Source organism: Amblyomma mixtum, chromosome 6, assembly GCF_055824585.1.
Source record: "Amblyomma mixtum isolate Tamu chromosome 6, ASM5582458v1, whole genome shotgun sequence".
NCBI classification, from domain to species: Eukaryota; Metazoa; Arthropoda; class Arachnida; order Ixodida; family Ixodidae; genus Amblyomma; species Amblyomma mixtum.
The window spans coordinates 115,877,708-115,891,261 of record NC_143017.1 but is presented as its reverse complement, the minus strand read 5'-3'; the positions used below and the strand labels follow the sequence as shown (position 1 = coordinate 115,891,261).

The window sequence follows — 13,554 nt, the reverse complement described above, 5'->3', positions numbered from 1 at the left end:
GTGAGCGTAAAGGCCATTTGGTGAGAGGAAAGAATAAGGAGCAACAAATTTGGCAACCAGTGCCATTAAGCATCGTTTTAATAATTTTCGCTGATGAAGCTAGCTGTGAAGATGAAGTGACAAGGACAAAAAGTCTAACCCTTTGAAATATTTATGCTGTCGACCCTCTTGAGCACAATTGTGACAAACAAAGTACGGTAGGTCGCAAAATTATCTATTCTCCCTCAGGTCCACACAGAGATCAACATTTTCTAATCAGGTATTTGTGCACAGCCCATCTTTCCTGAAGCACGCAGTGTGTGTCACTGGAGGTGACAGTCCACGTCTGTCAGCATCGCAGGACAAACTAGTTGGAGTCTGCTAATGGCAGGTTCGCTTCGGTCAGCTCGTCCTTAGAAGGTGTGCCGAGTACGATGTCCTTTGTTCCCAGCACCGCCAACAGCACATTCCTGAACAGATCTGGAACGTCAAGCGTACGTGTTGAATTATTATGAAGTCCAACAAATATAAGTGACCGTGCCTTGTCTTACACTCGGTAATCCTTAAAAGATCTGGGACAGCTTCTCTGTCCAAGTACAGGGCCTGTTATGCTCGAAATTTTAGAATCAATACAGTCGAGCAAGGATGCATTGCACCCAGATATATCAAGTTGTTGTTTATATCGAACAGTCCGAACATCACCTTTAAATACCCATGCCAAAGTATGGCCGTACTATTCGCATTTGCCGAACTCGCTTGCAGCGCAACATTCGATATACCAGAACCATGCGCAGCGCCCCTGCAAAGAGCGCTTCTCCTAACGGCGCTCCCGCGATCACTTTTGCTCGCGGTGATGGACCGGCTACGCAGTGTAGGTGTAGTCACCACAACCTTGAGCGCCTTTTGGCAGCACTAGCGCAGCGAAACTGCATGCCGAGCTAAACAACGGGATGGCATGACGTACGGTGCCCTTTGGTTTCTTGAGCCGATTTTCCACGCCTAACAAACCCTAACAAAGCCTAGTGGCGGCCTTCGCGTGGCATGCTTCGCGGCCGAAGGCGTTGGGGAATCCAACTGTACCCTGCCTTTAATGAAATATTATTCTCTATATAGTGAACAAATAACATGATTAGAAAACTTGTCATTTGCGTGGCTAGTTACAAGGCACCGTCCGCTGCGGCTTGTATTAGAAGCAGGGTAGGCCTGTCAAAGCCTAGAGAGCTGTACGCTGCCAGCGCACCGGCGAGTGAGACGTCGCTGCAGGAACCACGCCATTAGCATGGGTTCAGTGTATTTATGCTTCTAGGACACAGGTAAGCATATCTACTGTCATTTTTATGTATCAGATTAACCTCATACCCAACGATTTCGCAATTTCTTTCAAGTTTTATATATTCGTGTTCGAATGTACTACGATTTGTGTTGTCAACAGCGTGAACCAGCCATTACTTGTGCAGCTGTCTCCGTTCCGTGAGTAAAAGCTAAAGGTATCACGATGGCCCGCAAATGTATGAGTGGTTAAGGTCGCAACCTTGCTTCCTATAACAGTACTTTCACCCTTTGTAGTAAGAGATGAGCTATCGTATGGACGGAGACAGAGGGACACAGTGCGCTGTGCAAAGTTTCTGCCCAGTTACCATGGTAACTACTTGAGAAAACTCTTCATTGGGTCAAGCTGTGTTGCATTGGCCAATCTGGTAGAAAACTGCGGGGCTGTTTATGCGATATCGATGCCACCTGCTGCTTATTTATCAATACATACGCGTCATTAACACTAAGAGCTTTATCTCGCATTATAGAAACCAAGCGGTCACGGTGGTCTCGCGAAGTGCGACTTCCGGGTCAAGCCGTTTACTTCCGGCGGTAATGTCGGGAATTGGAAAAACTGTACAAGCAATACATTTTTTTTTTCAGTGAGAAGCGTTGCGCGAATAAGACACAAGAGGAACAGGACTGCCACAGTCGTCTTGCGAGTGCCTCCCTTGCTCAATCATACCGAGCAATTCTAGACAAAAGCATTTTTGGGCAGAAAACCGTTTATGAGCGGATCTTTTTATATAATGCAAGATTTCACTATAACGATCAATATATCCGCAGATCACACGAAGGCAGTCTCGCACTTTTTATTATATATTAAGGTTTTTGTTACGATCAAAAGCGTTCTCTATTGGTTTTCTATGGCAGTCTTAAAGGTGTACTGAAGAGGAATCTGAACTCGTCTTTTTGCCGCTGGAATCAATTTACACGCTTAGAAACTTCGAAGTATTGCCCTGTTCGGCCTGTTTCCCTAATTTAAATCAGATTAACGTCCGGCTGCCGCCTTTTATTTTTTTTAATTCGCCGCAGATGGTGGGTGGAGTCAACCAACGCATGGAGTGCCTTTATGGCAGTCGCGTGGCAGCTTTTCTTTCGCTTTTGTTTTGGTTTTAAGGTTTCTGTGAATAAAAAGATCGTCAGGGGCTACATAGCCGCAAATTATGCCACGGAAATAAAAATACGCTTTGCTTTGGCCGATCACTACGTATCACTCCGCCGATGGCAGAGCGGCAAGCCGCCACGGGACTAGTTGAAAGGTTGGTTGACTCCTCCCACCGTCTGGGGGAATTAAAAAAAAAAAATAGGCGGGAGCCGAAAAGTTTAATCAGATTTAAATTAGGGAAATCGGCCGCACAGGGCAATAATTTGAGGTTTCTAAGAACGCTCGGAACGTTCAGATCGAGTTCGAGAGGTAAAAAATACGAGTTCAGATTCGTCTTCAGTGCACCTTTAAATTTTCGATCGGATCGATGGAAAAATTTTCGTACATATCAGAAGAATGGACCATTACCTTCAATATTTACGTAATATCATCTTGTAATTTTTCAATTTTCAACATTTTTGTATTTTTATCCAAGAATGTTGGACATGCCTTCTCGCTCGACTCCAGAGCCAACTTGCCAAGTAGCGCAGCCGACTGAAATACAGTTCTTTCTCTTTTTTTTTTATTGCAGAATGGTGTGACGGAAGAAAAAAAAAACGAAATTGAAGCGGACGTTTTAGGGAAAGTTTGCCAGTATTTTTCATGGCAGCCAGAGCACATCTAACTGCAATGAGCGAAAACCACGCATGTAAGTCGAGGACGAAATCTTCAGTGACAGGGACCCAAAGCGCTACTCACCTAAGCTGACGCTGACGCCCGTGAAGAGTGAACCGAGTAAGCTGAGCAGGCCTCCATCTCCCTCCCCTACCGCTTCTTTTCCTAGCCTGCCAACAGACTGCAGAAGTCCCACGCCGGCTCCTTGAAGCAAAGTTTAAAGAAAATAAGTTGTCAGTAGAAACCCGGAACACGGGTTGACGTCATTGGTCGCCCTACCATTGTAAAGCGCTAGCACTGGCCCTAACAATGCAAGATTCTTTCCCACACAATAGCGTACCTTTCTCCACGAGGTGGATGTTGTTTTACGAGAAGTTAGAGATGTTCCCGCCAAAGATAAAGCCTATTTGACAGATACGTGTCCTGCACCTCCTTATGCACTTCTCTTGACATAGCAGTCGCTTAGATCAGTTTGCTTCTGAAGACTAGGAACTGTGCACGTTGATATCGTTTAGCAGGCAGAACTTTGAAAGTTTTCAGATGCAGCTTACTCCACTTTCGAGAGGATTCATTCATAATGCTTACAATGTTTGCAAATTTGCACAAAAGTGCCAACGGATAAACAGGAAGTTTATACACGCACATTAATTTTGAAGGCCCTTAAAATTCTCCTATAACACGATGTCCGTCTTTAACATATTAATTTGTCGTTAGCCATCCGGCACATTGCAACCTGCCATAAGTGGTACCTTGGACTCTTACGCCAACAGCCAATGTTATCCAAAAACACCCGGTGCCCAGCACATAAGCACCGTCTCAGAGGCATCCACGACCGCATTTCTAACACTCTGAGTGTTGCTTCACACGCAAAAGTGCAGATCTGTACATGGAAACAAGTTAGCTCCATGACAACATCTGAGCTGCAATCGACCCCTTGCCACTAACTACTTTGTTTAGCCTGAGCCCCTGCATACATGCTCCCTGTCACGTCCCACACCTTTAACGTCATCATGTTAGTTTAAAGTTCCAGTAAAGTCTTGTGCATAGCAAGCAGAACTTACCCCAGCTTGGGTTGGACTAACGGCAATCGCGCAGCGAGTTTGTCATTATCGCCACCAAGCAAGATTAAATTACAATGCGTGGCAAATGAGTCTTCAACTGACCTTCCATATTCATCTATCGCTAACCATTCACCGCATTCTTATCAGAACCAAAAATATTTTAGAGCGAACATCTGTATAAAAAAATACTTCAATGCAATGAACCTTCCGACAGAAGTATTTTGTCTGAAATTTTCGGAATGATTCAATCTTTCGAGAGATTCACAGTCACAAAATGGCGAAAAAACTGGTTCGCTAACCACTGCATATATATGAGAGCGGGCACGTATCTATATTTCAATGCAAGCGAAGGGGTGAACTGAAAACCAAGATTCTTCCTGATACCACCTCTGGTTTACTGATGCAAGAAAAGCATTGTTAGAAGAAGGTTATTGCACAAGAAGCTCCCTTACTGAAAAGAAGACTGCTGGCATATACAAACGCTCTTGTCTATAGTACATAAACCAACCGTCCTCAAGCATACTTGCGGTGTTTCGCAAACTGAATAGCCTAGCAAGAAAAAAAAAACAATTTGACTCACATTGCAGTGAAATTCGCGATAGGAAGATGTACCTGAACAGCATCAAGCTTGGAAAAACTATTTTCAGCGTTTTGTACCCTTACAAGAAACAACTCAGTTATGCTGCTGTTTGTGCGAAAAAAAATTCTCAAAGTTCAAAACGGAGATGAGGGCTGGAGGAGGGGTTTTCCCTAGCAGGAACATGTCGAAAGTTTATCTTAATATGAAAGAAAGCTATAATGTTGCGTGATGGCTCTATCTCCTTTCAAGCTTTCCTTGTCTTTATGTGAACCTAAAATTTACATGCTTGCGTGCATTCAGCGCAGCGGATTTAAATAACAAGATTAAGGCGGCCTTGGAGAGTGATTGGAGTGACTTCAAAGAAGACCGCCTCAGGCCGGCACCTAACAAGCAGCGACAGCAGTACTAATGGACCGGGCGCGTGTGATCACATCTTCTTTGCGAAACAACTTTCCAAGCAGTACATAAAGGAAAAACTTCCCTCTCCATCAAAACAGTGCTTTAAAACGTAAGCTGAAAGGAGTTCGTGTTAGACGCGCTAGCGTGCGATATTTACGAAGAATCAGACGAAGTTAGAGCTCGCTTACGAAAAACCCTTAAAATGAAGCACTGAAAGACAAAGTTACCGCAGAAAGATAAGGTGAGTACAGGAAAGAACCACGTGATCTCGCCGATCCAGACGAGCTCAAATTCAATTCGCATGCGGTACGAGAGCAGCGGATTGTCGTAAGTGCATGTTCTGCAAACATTTCCAGGAGATCAGGACGCACCAATGATGAGCCTTGCTCCCGAGCTTACAGCGGACACGACTTCGGAGAGCTGCCTCTTCTCGCGATGTCTGCTCTCATTGAAGGATGCTCGGTGGCTCCCGTTCCAGGCGGCTGCAAATCACGCTGCTTTCATTACGCAACAACGTTCCCTTATTATGCCACACTGAAAGACTTTGAAAGAAAGATGGTTTATTGGTTTGGTTTATTGGGGTTTAACGTCCCAAAGCGACTGAGGCCATGAGAGACGCCGTAGTGAAGGGCTCCGGAAATTTCGACCACCTGGGGTTCTTTAACGTGCACTGACATCGCACAGCACACGGGCCTCTAGAATTTCGCCTTCAAGAAATTCAGCCGCCGCGGCCGGGATCGAACCCGCGTCTTTCGGGCCAGTAGCCGAGCGCCGTAACCACTGAGCCACCATGGCGGGGCGTCTTTGAACGAAAGAGAAAACAAAATTGGTTGCAGGTATACATTCGATATTTAACACTGAACATTATTCACCAAAAAATCTGGTGGGCCAGCCTGGCTAAAAGCTGTAGTCAGACAACTTGACGAGGCACAGATAACCCTTTCAAGGCAGAGTACAGGTCCGTCCAATATAAAAGGAAACCCCGTTTGAGCATTCAGTTAACGATTACAACATAACTACATTTGACAGGCACATTTTTTCCGAATTTCTAATTAGTTTTCTTCGTGGCATGTAATATCCAAAAGTCGTTTTCAATTTTAATAGATAAATTACCAAAAAATGGGTCTTTTCACGCGAACTGGTTGTTCTCTTTCATACTGGAGGAATCTGTACATAAGGCCCAAGACAAGAAGATGGAATGGCATGCATACATGCATCGAAAAGTGTTGCTTTATAATTTTAAAATAGTATAAGACTGCAATTTCATATCAGGAGATAAATGCAATGTACTTTACTATGCTGTAAAAAAATAAAACAGGTCGCTTAAGCGCTACCGCTTGCAGGTGTGTAGGTAGTGTGCAAAGCGAAGACTGCACCGCTGGTTGAGGGCTTTTTGTAGGGGCTCTGAGAGCTCTCGATAAAGTTGCGGTATGCCTGAGATGTTCAAGACCGCTTCACGAATATCTTCCAGTGAGAATTTTTTAATGCGTTTGTTAGAAGCTGAGCTTTTCGTAGTCAAAATTTGAATTCCAGCTTTTTCGCGCCTTCCCCTCTCCTCTCGTAACTGAAAAGTCGGAGCTCCTCCGTAGGCCCCATCTACTCGGCCGCACAGTCGGCTGCCGAAGGTCGCGGGAATTCCCCGGAAGAGAAAGGGCTAAGGTTCCTGGCTCACCTAAGAGACGCGGCTGACTGGACGCGGGCATGGTAGCTGCTTGACGCCTCAAAGAATCGAGTAGCCGTCTCTTAACCGTAATACGCAGACGCGCGACACAGAGGATAGCGAGGGTTTAAAAAAGTCACCACAAACGCTGTGTGACGTTTGTTATGAGCGTTTGCATTCAGTATCTTTACCCGTACATTTACCTGTAACATTTGCAAATTAATGAAATGAACGGCGGCGCAACAAGGACACTAACAAGAGAGGGGACACCACATGCGCACACTACCAACTGTTCATTGCATGGAAAGGTTGCATATTTAAACATACAGCTCAGGCATGACACTCATCGCATTATCGCTCCTAACCCAACACGTGGAAAAAAGCAGCAACATCTGGATAACAGACAAGAAACTTTTAACCTCTGCAGATAAAAACTAAAAGAAACTAATTAGAGCCCACTTACATAGAGAAGGAGACGGAGTCAGGGGAACAGCTGAACACAGAAAAATATACAGGCCAGCACAGGCTGCCCCCAGTAACACCGCCATCCGCTCCGCCTGAAACAGCCCGGCGCCACGCACACAACGTATAGTTAATGATAATGAACAACCCTTCACCGATTTCTAGTCATAGCTTCGCGTATTAGCAAGCCTGTGTGATCGTCATGCATCGAGAAGTTGCACTATTATCTTCTATTAACTATGTGCATTGCCCTACAAGGGACATAACGAATAAAAACCCCAGCAGACACGGGACGGAGACAGAAAGAACGGAAGAACGAAACAAGTGGGCGTTGTTCGAGCCATTCTCCTGGGCTACGCGACAGCTCCAGCAGAAGTGGACGGCGTGCTATAGCATGGGCTGAAGTACCGCCTGGAACCAACAGGAGACAAGTACGGCCTTCTAGCGTCTGTGCACAGGGTGGCCAACAAGGCACCGACTGAAAAGAGAGCATCCTGCCTTCTGCAAGGTGTAGACAGTTGGCGGAGGAATTTCACTAAGAGGTCTAGTACCGCCCTTTGTTGTCGCCTGCCTCTTTCCCGTGTCTGTTGCGGTTTTTAGTCGTTGTGTCTCGCCAAATGGCCTACAATTTTACCCTCCTACAGGGGAATTCTTTAAATATTGCACTTGCACCGTAGGTCTCAAGGTTAATATGCACCATTAAGGCTGTAAACAATTACAGGTAACATCGAAGAATTTCCATCTCACTGCATTTACCATCAGCCGGATTACGTCCACTGCTATACAAAGACCTCTCCCAATAATCTCCAGTTATGCGTGTGCTGCACCAGATGCGGGCAATATATCCGTGAAAGTTCCCTACTGTTACCTCCGCTCTTGACCGCTCAGCCTGGTGGGCTGCGTTTTCCTTCCCTTGGGGTCTCCCCCGTTAGCCTTAACGGGGCTTCGGTCAGTCGCTTTTCTCGTTTTAATTTTCCAATTAGGTATTATTAACTCTAGATAGTTATCTAATCCACACTGCTCTCTTTCTGTCTCTGAACGTTGTTCATTTACTTTTCATTTCCGTTGCCCGGCAAGGAGTCCCCAATACAATTTTAAAGCCTTTTCACTGCCCCAAAAGTTTCGCTCGCTCATGTGAGTACCGGCGGGTTGCAAAAGTTTGCATATAACTTTTATTGTGTGTTATATATAACATATAACCTTAAGAAAATTGTATATACGTAAATTTTAATTACTCCTTCCTTGAATTATTTACACCTAGTGTATGCTCGATTAATAAAAATGTGGTTGAGCGAAGAAATATTGACTACTCGGAGAAATTAGGAGTTGTAGGACAGAATGAAAGCGAGGAGGGGGGGGGGGGGGGGGAGATGCAATACCTTGTACAAAAACAGAAAGAAGAGCGTTGTTTAAACACGATAGCGCTAAAGGCCCCGTTACGCAGAAAATCCGGCGTCGGCGTTGTCGTCGTTGTCGGCGTTGTGAGCGATAAATAGGGTGGCTCAGGCAGCCAACTTCGGACAAGCAGCCTAGGTGGGCCAGCTATAGGTCATGTGACCTTGCGCGGTCTTCACAGCCTACCAACCTGATTGTGAGCAAAGTAACTTCCCTGAGACGTGGCACCTAAAATAATGGTTGATCGCGAAAGGTTGCTCGGGACGGGCAACTTGGGTCGCGCAAGACCCGCCGGTGACGGCCCTGCCATCGCAGGGCAGTGGCAGATTCCTTAACCGCTGCAACATTGCGCAAGGTGAGGTATGAGGACTCCCATGGACATATGACTGCAAAGTTGAGAACGACTGATTCCGTATATATGGGTATTAACTTATTAACTCTATCGCGTGATATCCTTAAGGCAGAGTTTAAGTGTCCACTCTATTTTTTTTTTAATAAGATGTTAAACGAACCTTCTTGTAGTAGTAGAATGGAAATCTACAGCACGTCATGGTCCACGCCGTGTGCCATATAAGAGTTAATACGTTGCCTAGCCGCTAACGAGCACAGAGAAGAAGTACACAATGTGCATACATGTGTATCCGCACTTTGCGCTTCTGCGTGATCGATAGTGGCTAGGCTACAAGCCCTTAGGATACGTTGTTTCCTGGCGCCGCCACACAAGCGAAATTTGCTCTTATACTATTGCCGTGCCTTCCGGCGTGGTCTGTGTAATAGAATGTAGCTTTCCCACTGCTCCCGAACTATAGTTTCGACAACTCAGCATCCCGCATCCTCTGTTTGAATAGCCTTTCTAAGCGAGCCTCGCGGCTACAACTCTTGGCGGTACTAACGAAGACGTTACTTTCCTTTCCTGCCGTCCATGCACCTACTCCTTCCCTCTGTTGACTCCTCACGAACACCCGGAACTGATACTGGGTTGTCACAGCCCCTATTGCTTCTTTACCTGCGTGTCGTACATTTGTCTTGGGTCGTGCCATGGTAGGCAAACGAGTTTGGACAGCCCGACCTCATCATTTCTCGGAGGTCTGTTTCTGTTCGAAATGGGGCGGTTCCTATTCATTTAAAGTGCACTTCTGGAGCTCCTAGGAAATAATAGATGTACTCAAATTGATTTTTTTCTTTTTACAGTTTAACACGCATTTACGGTATTTCTACACAGCGTGCTGCTGCTTAGTCTGTCTAAGCAAACTTTTTCATAATACCACACGCTTTTTTATTGAAAGACTAATCATGGAATCATAAAAGCTAACTTCACCTGCTTTTCTGCGCCAAGCATTGCCTTGCGATACAGTGGGAAAAAATAACATGTATACAGGTCGATGGAAATGCATAGTATACGTGCGTGAGTCTTGTCACAGCACTTTGCAATGTGCATCTCTAAGTTATGCCGCGGTGGCTCAGCGGTTATGGTGCTCGGCTGCTGACCCGAAAGACGCGGGTTCGATCCCGGCCGCGGCGGCTGGAATTTCTTTGGAGGAGAAATTCTAGAGGCCCGTGTACTGTGCGATGTCAGTGCACGTTAAAGAACCCCAGGTGGTCTAAATTTCCGGAGCCCTTCACTACGGCGTCTCTCATAGCCTCAGTCGCTTTGGGACGTTAAACCCCATAAACCAAACCAAACCAAACCGCTTGAGGCAGGAAACAAATGTAACTAACAAAGACCGCTATGTGACGCCTTTGCCACCTGGTAGCTCTAAGGATAAAATTAAAGTCGGGTAGCTAAGAATAGAAAAAGCGGACAGCTAAGCTGAGTGCTTTTTTCTTTTTTTCAACAGGTAATCGTAGATCTCTAAGTTATGCTTGAGGCAGCAAACAAATTTAACAAGCAAAGACCGCTATGTGACGCCTTTGCCACCTGGTAGCTCTAAGGATAAAATTGAAGTCGGGTAGCTAAGAATAGAAAAAAACGGGCAGCTAAGCTGAGTTTTTTTATTTTTTAACAGGTAATAGTAGGTCGACTAATATACAGGGAGCCCAGCGCAGTCGCTCCCGACGTTTTAACAAAGACCGGATTTGTGTGTTTCTGAAAGGATGCCCAAAGAAAAACTTGACAAACGTCAGCCTCAGTGACAAGAGGCGAGCAGCGCTTTGAACGCTGTATCATTTCCTGTGCTTTTTACACGCCAGTGAAGGTGCACTCAAGGAGACCTTTGTCGACGGTTTGGATGTTTTTTTCCACCGGAAGAACCCCGATAATTGACGTCACAGGCTGTTCCACGCTGAATCGTCCCCTGTGAACCACGTCGCTAGCAGCTGTTCTTTACGTCGCTCTTACACTGCCTGTCCCCTCGGTACACGGCAGCTGCAACGAAGAAGCGCCGCGCTGTTCTGAAACGCGCCTGTCTTTAAGAACACACGCCTCCACTCGTTGGCACTTTCCCTGGAAGAGGCAGCACAGTCTGGCTATTGTGACATTTTTTTTTACCTTAGTCCTGCGTGTACGCCCATCTTCTTTCGCTATTTTGTTGTCCAAATCGCTCTCCTTGGACACACGTCGCTCGTTCTGTGTCGCTAAAAATAGCCTGTCTCTACTGCGCGTGGTGTTGTTCATCATCCTAAGCGGCATAACCACACATGCGTGGGCGTAGCACTTTGTATCTGCTACACCCTGTTTCTATAAAACCGTGCAGTGCTGTGAAGGCAAAGGTACCGCGTCTCTTAATCACGGAACGGAAACAGTCAACGCCGGTAGAACCACTTCGCCATTCTCTGCTCATAAGCAGTAGCTAACACGATTTACCAGCGAGAGTTCACCGGAATAACATGAACCGCTGGGGTCACCTCTGTAGACTCGGCGGTGGTGCATAGTTCTAGTGACTGTATAACGTTACCTTCACATCATAAACGAAAGGGCGCGGCTACCGCCGCGCGCTGGGCACGCCTACGATGCGCGTAGCGCATGGCCCGGTCCTTTCTCGGCGTCGTCGCTCTCACCTCGTGAGATTAGCGCTGCCCCGCTCCCACTGGACGTTCCGCTTCGATCGACGAGGCCACACTGGCTGGCAACTTCAATCGACAGTCACTGGAATGTTCTTTCGTGCAAGCTGCCGTATTGCTGCAACCGGCCTCACCTTAAATACACAAGATTGGAGGAGCTGTGTCCGCTGAGTTGGGCCACGCTGCAACGTGTGTCACGCCTTGTTTAAGGCCGCGCCCCTGATGCCTTATTTGCTCTTGCCGCAGCTGGCACGTACTGTCTGCGGCGGCTTGATTTCGCTCGGACACGCGTCGAGGCGAGCGAAGAACAAACACGCCGCGATGAGGCCGTGAACGGCACCGAATCGTTCTCTTTTCTTGCGACTGTGGTTTTGTTTCGTGCTCGGTGTTTCTCACTTTCCTCGCTTCAACTATTTAGTAGCTGTCCTGTCACGTGTGCAGTTCGCAGAAAAGCGCGCCCGTTCGCCGGTGGACTTGTATGTCATGGACACTAGCTCGATTACGGTCACACCCATACCGTCTCGCTTGAACGTGTGGTGCGTTCCCTGTTTAAAGCGTGCGCCCAAAGGTACACCCAAGTGTTTGCCCTTGACTTGCGGAATAATTCCGGCTGCCCGCTTCCAGCACGATATTTGCGGCCGGATGTCTGTTAGGACGCCATTTTGCATTGCTGCGTTTCTTTAATATCGTTTTCTGCTCTTCCTCTTTCTTTGCTTTATGTTGCTTTGATTTTGGTAGCCGTTGAACTTCCTAGAAAGAATACTGATGACGTACTCACGCATAAGTGTGTGTCGTCCGTTTCCTTTGTATGACTGTCTCTGACGATGTGAGAACTGTGCAGCGTATCGCAGACCAAAGTTAAGAACGACATCAACTAGCCATGTAGGACATTCATGGATTGGGTGCTTCTCCACTACGCAGTTGGAAGTCAGCGACCCTGCCTTGAGTGTTCGCTTTCCTTGTTATCGTTAATTTCGCGCTGCACCTGTACTCTCACACAAAAGGCAGAAAAAAGGTAGTCTCTACTGATGTTACCACCTTGTCTTGGCCGTTGCTACCTTCTCAGTACTTCGTAATAGGTAGTATCCCTTACTACCTTGAATATAAAATATCATATAGCATGCTTGGCCGTAATATTCGAGCACTGATAACTGCAGCACTGCAGACAACACTGCTGTCTGATGCGATATGCGTCTGTTCGCACAGATCGTAATGTGCAGCAGCCATGTTACTGCAAATCGGGCAAACTCACGCGTAAAAAGCGAAGAAAAATATCAGTTTTCCTCATTCCCTGAAACCTCCTCATATTTCTTTAAAAATTGTTTCTCAGAAATAAAGAAATAAATTATTTTGGGTTGGGAAGTAAAACACAATAATATGACTAATAGTGCCGCACTGCATGTGGACGCCACCTGACGATGCAATTCGAAATTTAAAGTGTGGGGGAGGGGGGTCAGCTAAATTTGTCCCCTGTAGTACATAAAGTGTTTCTAGACCACAGCCAACTTCTTCCAGTTAAGAAGTTTGGAAAGGGGAACCAGCGTATACTCCATGCCTTCTATTGACCCACGATACGACTGTCTGTCGAACGGGCAGTTTGAAGGCGCGACATGGGGATATCAGATGCTCAGCGGTTAGCAATTACCGGATATGCATGCGGTATCCCAGTTACATTCATGTGCATCCTGGTGTATCTACTCCTCAAAGTTATTCTACATTCGGTTTCGTAATTCTACAACCGTATGAACGACGAGCTCTTGGTGACACACAAAAAACATCAGCGACTGCTTAGATTTATGTAATTTATTTGACCTTGCAATTCATATTCTCTGAACAGGAAAAATAAAAAGATAGTAAACTGACATTTAGCGCCTACCCATTTACAATAGACTATGCGCCAGAGTACAGATTACTCCCTCTTTACTCCCATATAGGCGTATTCACG

At 46.2% G+C, this 13,554-nt stretch overlaps 1 protein-coding gene across 1 annotated transcript; it reads right to left on the bottom strand.

Moving 5' to 3' along the window:
* LOC149340141 (uncharacterized) lies at positions 1 to 11,772 on the bottom strand. The gene is made up of 5 exons (XM_089550669.1): positions 11,607 to 11,772; positions 7,216 to 7,309; positions 5,464 to 5,574; positions 3,137 to 3,256; positions 1 to 459 (listed from the first exon to the last, which is right to left on the bottom strand). Exons 2-5 carry the CDS (start codon positions 7,298 to 7,300, stop codon positions 347 to 349), a joined length of 429 nt encoding a protein of 142 aa, XP_089406795.1. The 5' UTR covers positions 7,301 to 7,309; positions 11,607 to 11,772; the 3' UTR covers positions 1 to 346.
* Positions 11,773 to 13,554: the final 1,782 nt, after the last annotated feature.

What these genes read in the sequence shown, in the direction of transcription:
- LOC149340141 (XM_089550669.1), bottom strand. Translation starts at nt 7,300, where the DNA reads ATGGCGGTGTTACTGGGGGCAGCCTGTGCTGGCCTGTATATTTTTCTG. An exon ending in GACTCCGTCTCCTTCTCTAT is followed by an intron (nt 5,575 to 7,215) that starts GTAAGTGGGCTC and finishes CGTGATTTGCAG; the next exon opens with CCGCCTGGAACGGGAGCCAC. An exon ending in GGGCGTCAGCGTCAGCTTAG is followed by an intron (nt 460 to 3,136) that starts GTGAGTAGCGCT and finishes TTGACGTTCCAG; the next exon opens with ATCTGTTCAGGAATGTGCTG.